The sequence below is a fragment of the Octopus bimaculoides genome, chromosome 16 (genome assembly GCF_001194135.2).
Source record: "Octopus bimaculoides isolate UCB-OBI-ISO-001 chromosome 16, ASM119413v2, whole genome shotgun sequence".
In the NCBI taxonomy this organism is placed as follows: Eukaryota; Metazoa; Mollusca; class Cephalopoda; order Octopoda; family Octopodidae; genus Octopus; species Octopus bimaculoides.
Window position 1 is genome coordinate 9,892,651 of NC_068996.1, and position 9,174 is coordinate 9,901,824.

At 37.2% G+C, this 9,174-nt stretch overlaps 1 protein-coding gene across 5 annotated transcripts in view; it reads left to right on the forward strand.

The window, feature by feature from the left end:
• The window catches only part of LOC106875949 (E3 ubiquitin-protein ligase Bre1), a 51,350-nt gene that overhangs the window by 34,991 nt on the left and 7,185 nt on the right, over positions 1-9,174 (forward strand). For all 5 annotated transcript variants that reach the window (XM_014924283.2, XM_014924282.2, XM_052973514.1 and 2 more), the window contains 4 exons: positions 3,915-4,153; positions 5,080-5,167; positions 5,678-5,860; positions 7,314-7,442. In XM_014924283.2, the coding sequence (XP_014779769.1) occupies positions 3,915-4,153; positions 5,080-5,167; positions 5,678-5,860; positions 7,314-7,442 (639 nt within the window). The remainder of the gene's footprint in view (positions 1-3,914; positions 4,154-5,079; positions 5,168-5,677; positions 5,861-7,313; positions 7,443-9,174) is intronic.

Here is a 9,174-nt window from a genome sequence, read left to right on the forward strand (position 1 = left end):
AAACCAACCAGATCTGGCCTCTCATATCTACCCTACAATGTCATCCTAAAAATAAGCAATCACATCATCAAAGATAAGAGATAAGAGACATTGCCTGATAAATTCAAAACAATATGAATAAATAAGCATTACATTTGACAGAGTGATTTGATTGCAAGTAAGTTTAATCCAATCATATCTGGCCCAAATATTCTTCCTGCTTTGTTTAAACCAACCAGATCTGGCCTCTCATATCTACCCTACAATGTCATCCTAAAAATAAACAATCACATCATCAAACCGTCAAAGCTAAGAGATAATGCGTAATTTATTCAAAACAAAGTGAATCAATAGCATTACATTTTATGGTGTAATCTGAATGCTAAACGGTTAAGGATATCCTTAATAAAAGAAGCAGAGAAATGGAGAGTATATATATGATTTCTTACAGTTAAAGATATCCTTTCCTTAATTGCTAAAGATTGTATATGTGCTCTCTGATCACATGGTGTTTCTTTCTCTCACACTCCCTTACTCTTTCTCTTATTCCGTTACTTTATATGTGTATCGCCCTCTCTGTCACCTCATAATTATGTCTCTCTCAGTGGCTCCTTCTGTGACAGTTCACACTCTGAGCATCCTATACAACACCGTAAAGAGATGCGGCAAAGGTAATCAATTAGGAGGTTGGAATCACTGGCAGCCACCTATAAGATAGCACAGTGGCTCCCAATAAAACTCTGCAGGCCACAGTAAAGGCTGCCTATCTAGGACAGTAGTTACTGAATAATATATATGAAGTAGGCATTTCCTCCAAACAACAGCAAAAAGGCAACCTGCCTAAGAGGACAGCAACTTTGAATAAAAGTTGATACTGTGGAAAGAGGATATGTCAGTCCTGTCCAAAAAACTCTCTTTAGGCTAACACAAAATTTTATTCTTTAAAATCATATCCATTACAAGATTAAGATATAGTTTTAAGCATTATTAAATAAACAGAAATAATTAATGCTTAATTGTCAGTGTATTTTTTACATTAAATTAAGTGATATCTGTATATAAATCATTCTTTTCCTCATTCCATTTATTGGACTGTGGTGATGTTGGGGTATCACTTTTAAGTATATTTAATTGATCATATCAACCCTGGTACTTATTTTATCAATCTCTGTTACTGACAGGCTAAGTTACCTTTTGATGTAAAGGGATGCATTGTCTCATTCATTCACCATGATTTTATGTCCATGCCTATCTGACACATGCAGACAAAGTGGCATGACGATTGTCCATGACTGCATGGGTTGGATAGATCTTCGCTAGTACAAAGTCTTATGGCTCGTTGCAGTCTTTTGTCATCTTGGTGAGCTTCAGTCTTTCAAGTATCAACTTTTACCACTTCCTGAGACTTCTTCCACTTGGATTGCTTCACACTTCTTTTACCCAACTGACATCCTCCATATGCATCACATATCGGTACCTTCTTACTAATGTCTTGATTCATACAGATACCCTGCTTTGCAATTAGAAACATCTCACATTTCTGACAATGGTAAACCATTTAGTTTTCCCTCTTGACTCTTTGCCGAGTATACCCGTCATCATCTAGTCACTCAACAAGCTATCTTATACTATTCCCTGTTCCCTACTTTCTTTCAGACATCCCAATAATATTTCTATCTACAGCACCATTCCACTACCAAGTTATCTTCTGTAACATAAGTGGAATAGTGCTGAAGCCTGATGTAACTTGAAGCAGGTTCTCTCAAAGAAACTCCCAGCTGTGTTGTATGTTACACATCTCTCTCTTGCCTTCTTCAACATACATATGATCAAATACTTCCCTCTTTAGATTGTCCTGTGTACCTGGCTCTGCCTAGTTCCTACTCTGAAGTCACTAATCACTAATCCATGTTATGTAGTATAATATTCACACCCTTCACACCACCCCAGGCTCCAATTTGATTTGGCAGAGTTTCTACAGCTGGATGCCCTTCCTAATGCCAACCACTCTGAGAGTGTAGTGGGTGCTTTTACATGCTACCAGCACAAAGGCCAGTCAGGAGGGACTGGCGACGGCCACGCTCAAAATGGTGTATTTTACATGCCTCCTGCACAGGAGCCAGTCCAGCGGTACTGGCAACAAACTCACTCGAATGTCTTTTCACGTGCCAGGAAGGCGTTGTTGGTAACGATCGGAAGGCGACATCGATTCTAGTGCTCAGGTGGCACTTATTTTATCAAACTCGAAAGAATGAAAGGCAAAGTTGACCACAGCAGAATTTGAACTCAAAACATAGAGTCAGAAGAAATACTGCTGAGCATTTTGTCTGGCACGGCAACAATTCTACCAGTTTGATGCCTTTGATAGAATACCTTATACCTGAATACTTAAATGCAATATTGCTTCTAAACTTTTCTTAAATGGATTTTTTATTTTTATGGCTTGATCAATGCAGTCCATAATTGCACTGTGGTGATTAAAATATGTTTAAACTGACATCATTTAAAAAGGTTTTCTTTGCATTAATGATATATGGTTTGAATCCCAAGTGATTAAATAAACTGAAATAGTTAAAGTTTAATCATCACTCTTTAAAAAAACTAATACCACAATATAGATAAGGTTTTGTCTCATCATCAGTCAGTCATCTTATAATATGCCTGGAATGTATTGGAGTTACACAGGTTATACCCTGTTTAGCATTCAACATGTGGTTGTTTGTCCAAAGTTATCTAGAGTCAATAGCAGTCAGCAGAATGTAAGGAGATATGTAGGACAGCAGGTTGTTATTATGTCTATTCTATACATGTATATCTACGTCTATGTAGATATACATAATATGTCTAGCATATTTGTTACCACAACAAAAAAATATGCTACGTAGACATGCTTTTTATAAACTAGGATTTATTATCATTGAATTGTGTCCCCTCTTCCCAAGAATTTTTACTGCACCATTAATTTAAAATGTCAGCCCCTTAATTTTGATCTGATTAATTTGCTGAAACAAATGGCATCTCTCACTTACTATAATTTCTTAATATTCCAACAGAATTTACCTACCCCGCCCCCCTCTCTCTGTCATATGTATGGGTACCAGTTCATGAAGGCTTTACTGTGACCTATAGGATGTCTAAAAATTAGTCAATTAATTTAATTTTTAAATAGTATGATAATTACTACTATGTCGGCAAGCAGTGATGAAGAAGGCTTATACTTTAGCTGATGAAGCCTAATAAGCCCAAACATTCAGTCTTGTCTCCTTTGCTTGCTCAGCCTATATGTAGGTTTTTTTTTTTTTTTAATAATGTACAAATATAGGTACAGGTGTGGTTGTGTAGTAAGAAGCTTGCTTCCCAATCACATGGGTCTCGGTTCAGTTCTACTGCATGGTATCTTGAGCAAGTGTCTTCTACTGTAGTCTTGAGTCAACCAAAGCCTTGTGAGTAGATTTGGTGGACAGAAACTGAAAGAAGCCCATCATATATATATTTGTGTGTGTGTGTTTGTATATGTATATTTTTATTAATATTTAGCAGAAGTAACAGTAACTTAAGGTCCGGGAGTTTCGTGTATTGGCACTTATCAAACTTATAAAATTATACACATATTCATATTTTGACTTCTATTTTTCCTGTTTGCATCACCATACCTATGTATATATCTGTGCCCTAAAAAAATGGTCAAAATAGAATATCTTTGATCAAGACTGACTTGGGACTGAACAACTCCCAAAGCTTTACGTAAGTGCTAACAATGAAAGACCAAAAAAACAAAAAACAAAAAAAAATAAAGAAATTGAAAAAAATGAATGACAGATTGATCTAATATATGATATGTAATAGGTATGTTCTCTCCCATTATCAGTGACACATTTAAAATGGAACAACTCTTAACAGGCATATCTTTTTTTGTATCGTGTATTTTTCTGCAGTTAAAATCTGAAGGTGCAGCACAAGAGGCTAGCAAGGATGAAGCATCGATGTCATCTTCGTCTGGGACAACAACTGCTGGAAGTACAGGGGCAGGAACAGCACCTGTCTATGTACCACCCAAAGCAGAAGCGGAACCTGTTGTTTTGAAGAAACCGGATGAGGACGAGAAGGATTTCGATGTGAAAGACAAAGGTCGCTCAGAGTCAGAGATTATAAAAGATTTACGAGCTCAGTTAAAGTGAGTTGAATTTGGTTATTTGTGGGGGGGGGGGTGTCAAAAGAGTTAATATACTTTCAAGAGAACGTGGAATAATTCTTTTTGAAATTAGGTCTCAGAGCACAAGAAGCTATAAATGATGGTATTAAAAGTTGATTGAAAAACTATTTTGGTTGATGGGGGCTAAATCTTTTAAGAATGGAAGAGAGAAAAAAAAATCAAGTTGGAGACAGCAATTTGAAGACAGGGTTGGTTAGTCGTAAACAAGGAATTTAGTGAACAAAAAAAAAAGGTAGAAATTTATGTTTAAATGGATTTCTATCTGCTTCAAAATTATTCCAATTGTTCAATCAACTATTCCTTTTTCATCTAAGAGTTACTAGACAGACACTTGCACTTTTAACTTAATTCTAAGACATTGTGTAAAAGCAGGTGGAGTCCACTCCATAGACTCGTGCAATTTCCGTGTGCTCAGTTTCACTTGCAGGGTTTGAGTCGATCCAAGGCTGTGGTAGAAGACGTGAATCCAAGTTGCCATGTTCTGGAATTGAACCCAGTCCCTCATGATTGCAAACTTACATTCTTAACTATTCATCTGGTCTTGCAACTTAGATAAGTTTGATATTAACAAGCATTAAATTAAATTTTACATGAACATAATTGGATATGACTGAAGAGCACAGCCTGCTCACTCTCTCTCTCTCTCTCTCTCTCTCTCTCTCTCTCTCTCTTTCTCTCTCTCTCTCTCTCTCTCTCTCTCTCTCTCTCTCTCTCTCTCTCTCTCTCTCTCCCTCCCTCTCTCCTTCATCGTCTCTCTGTTTAGGAATGTCTAAAGTAGATATAAACAGAGCATCAAGTTTAAATTATATTGAAGAGCAATGTATAGACAACAATATTAATAACTCATGCAATTTATTATTGATTGGTTGTCTGATTTACTTAATTAGGAAGAACCAAGACAGCCAGAAGGAAATGAAGTTGCTACTGGATATGTACAAGAGTTCATCATCGAAAGAGAATCGTGACAAAGTTCAGGTAAAATGTCCATCTTATATAATAAACACGAGAAATCATTATGATTAAATTTGATAAACTACACCAGTGGTTCTCAACTGGATTCCATATGAATCCGTGGGGTGGAAGTGGGGGTGTCCATTTAAGATTTTGTTAAAGTTTATGTGTAATAAATTGGTTATACTCCTTAAATAATAAATGTGCCCTTTTAAAGTCTAGCCAGGCTCATGGGCCCGGTTTCCCAGTTTCAATGCAGGAGGATCAGTAAATTATGATTTTATTCATCATATTCCCCTCCCAGATTCATACACTTATTGCAGTGGTCCTTCAGTTTTTCTAAGCCCTGTAAAAGAACTCGGAGGGTTGGGCTTCCAACCAGGCTTTTTGTGATACCCCTAAAGCCAGGAACTTTTCACCACCCCCTCGTGTATATTAATAGACAAATAAAGTGAAATCTATCTGTTTTCCTCAATAGCAATGTATCTTCCGTACTTAACTGTCTGTTTAACTCTTGCGTTTGGTGTTTTGCAGTTAATGAAAGCAGAAAAGAAAGCTCGTCAAGAGGTTGAAGATCTCCACAATCACATTCGGAAGATGCAGGAAGCCGAGCGCAAGGAACGTCGGAAGTTGGCTGATGATGATGCTTTGCGTAAGATTAAGAAACTTGAAGACACAATCAGCGACTTGCAGAAGAGCCTAGCAGCACAGAAACAGGTGAAATTTCTAATTTAAAATTGATGAGAAAATTTAGTAACCGAATTGATGATTATAATACTGAGGTAACATGGTAACACACACACACACACATACACACATACACCTCTGTGTGTGTGTGTGTGTGTGTGTGTGTGCGTATCATGTGTATATATGTATGTATATATATACACACATGATATGTGTTTATGTTGTGTATTTATATAATCATCATCATGGAAACAGGAGATAGATATTAATATTAATTTCAATTATATTTTATATATATATATATATATATATATATAAACATACATCGAAATTGAACCAAATTTGATGACTGGCACATGTGCCAGTGGAGCGCTAATAGTACCAACCGAGCAGGATCACTGCCAGAGCAGCAGTCTCGCTTCCGTGCCGGTTGCACGTAAAAAGCACCATTTGAGCGCAATCGTTTCCAGCTTCGCCTTACTGGCACTTGTGCCGGTGGCATGTGAACAAAACATTGGACTGACTCCTGTTCAAGTGGCATGTAAAAAACACCATTTGAGCGTGGCCATTGCCAGTACCAGCGGACTGGCCCTCGTGCTGGTGGCACATAAAAAGCACCCACTGCACTCTCAGTGTGGTTGGCATTAGGAAGGGCATCCAGCTGTAGAAACTCTGCCAAATCAGATTGGACCCTGGTGTAGCCATCTGGTTTCACCAGTCTTCAGTCAAATCGTCCAACCCATGCTAGCATGAAAAGCGGACGTTAAACGATGATGATGATGATCATCATCATTTAATGTCTGCCTTCCATGCTGTCATGTGCTGGATGGTTTGACAGGAGCTGGTCAGCTAAAGGATTGTGCCCAGGTCTACTGCCTGCCTCAACAAGTTCCACCTGACCCATGCAAGCATGGAAAAGTGGATGTTAGATGATAATGAGTGTGTGTGTGTATGTATGTATATCATTATTTTACTGTCTGTTTTTCCATGCTTGCATGGGAAGGATGGAGTTTATTGAAGCAAATTTTCTATGGCCCGATGCTCTTCCTGTTGCCAACCATCACCTGTTTCCAGGTAAGGTACTTGGAAAGTGAATATATAATTAAATTTTACATAAACATAATTGAACATCAGAAAATTACTATTTTTAAATCTCACAACGAGAGAGTAAAGATTGTTTGCCAACATAACATGGCAGATCATGTCGTATAGCCAGCTGGAGACGATGTCTCCTGGGGCTAAATTACAGCAACATTCATCCTAAACCAGGACTGCCATATTATGTTGGCATACAATCTTTACTCCATGCCTGAAGAGTACAGCTCTCTCTCTTTCTCTTGCTCTCTTCTCTCTCTCTCTCTCTCTCTCTCTCTCTCTCTCTCTCTGTTCTCTGTCCCTCTTCTCTCTCTCTCTCTCTCTCTCTCAAATGCATTCACATTCATTAAGATTTGATTATATATTTCTTTCTTTCTTTCCAATGTAGCGTGAAGAAGCGTTGCTCAGTGAAATGGATGTTACTGGCCAAGCATTTGAAGACATGCAAGAACAGAATATGCGTTTGCTTCAGCAGTTAAAGGAGAAAGATGATGCCAACTTCAAGTTGATGTCAGAGGTTGGTGGATTTACTGACTCTTATTTTATTTTTACGGACTAATTTGAGTAGAAATGTGTCAGTCGATAGGAGAATGAGATACATCATTTAAGACTGGGGTTCATGTAACAAAATATTAAATTGGGGAGCCACAATAGTATTCCAAGGGCCCCGAAAAGCCTTTGCTTTAGATGTGGGTACTGATGTGTATTGCAAGAAACAGCTAGGTGTTTTTTTTTTCTCACATTTTACACAAGTTAATGCGTGAAGAACAAAATAGAAATTTTGAAAGAAGTGTATATAAAACTTGTTTTTAAACATCAAATGATTAGGTAGGGTCCACCAAAATAGAATAATAATCAAAGGGGTCCAAGGTAAAAATATGATTGAGAATCCCTGATTTAAGAGATATCTCTGTCTTCCATGCTGGCATGGGTTGGACGGTTTGATTAGAGTTGGGGAGCTGCACCAGGTTCCTTGGTCGTCTGTTTTGGTTTAGTTTCTATGGCTGGAAAAGCCCTTCCTAATACCAACCAAGATAAAATAGCACACAGAGCATACTGAGTGCGTTTTATGTGATACCAGTACTGTTTCTTTTCACATAACACCGGCATGGGTGCTTTTTTTTTTATGTGTGTGTCACTGGCATGGGTGCCAATTTATGTGACACTTGTACTGGCACATGTGCTTCGTATTTAGTAGTGGCCCATGTGCTCCTGATGTGGAACTGGCACGAGTGCTTTTCTATGTAGAACTGGCACACGTGCTTTTTATGTGGCACCAGCACGAGTATTTCTTCGTGTGACACTAGCATAGATGTTTCTTTACGTTACACTAACACAGGTGTATTTTACATGGCACCAGCACAGGTAATTTTTACATGACATAAACACATGTGTTTTCTGCATGGCACCAGCATGTACATGAAATGATATTGGTTATTGGTTATGTGTTGTAGAGATTGACATGAGTGGAGGAAATTGTCACACATCACTTTCATAGCATAAGTTATCTGAAGGTATGTGTATACACACAAACTGAATGATAATGATTAATGGCTCAGATAATAAAACAATTATATAAATATATACACTCCGAAAGTGTAGTGAGTGCCGGTGGCACGTAAAGCACCCACTACACTCTCGGAGTGGTTGGCGTTAGGAAGGGCACCCATCTGTAGAAACTCTGCCAAATCAGATTGGAGCCTGGTGTAGCCATCTGGTTTCACCAGTCCTCAGTCAGATCGTCCAACGCATGCTAGCATGGAAAGCGGACGTTGAACGAGGATGGTGATGAGGACATCTGTCTATACAAACATGTTTTGTATGTGTGTATATATCTATATACACATGCATATACATATACAAACATGTATGTATGTATATATATATATATATAATAATATTATTAGGGACAAAATCCAAAATTACAGGTAAAAAACTCAATTAAAATCAATTTATAAAAATTAAAATTAAATTGAGCCTTATAGATAAAGTATATATAAAATATATATAGTTTTAGGGAAAATAACCAATTTTCAAGAACTCATCGATGAAAATCCACTATCACATATAGAAAAATTAATAATTAAAAGCACAATAAATGAGTATAATATAAAGTAAAGTAAATATCATAAGATAAATATAATAAAAAGATTACACGTGTTTCATAACCAATTTTCAAATAGAAAAGAAATTTAAATCGATTAAAATCAATTGAAATTATCGAAAATAAGTTCTATTCAAAAATATAG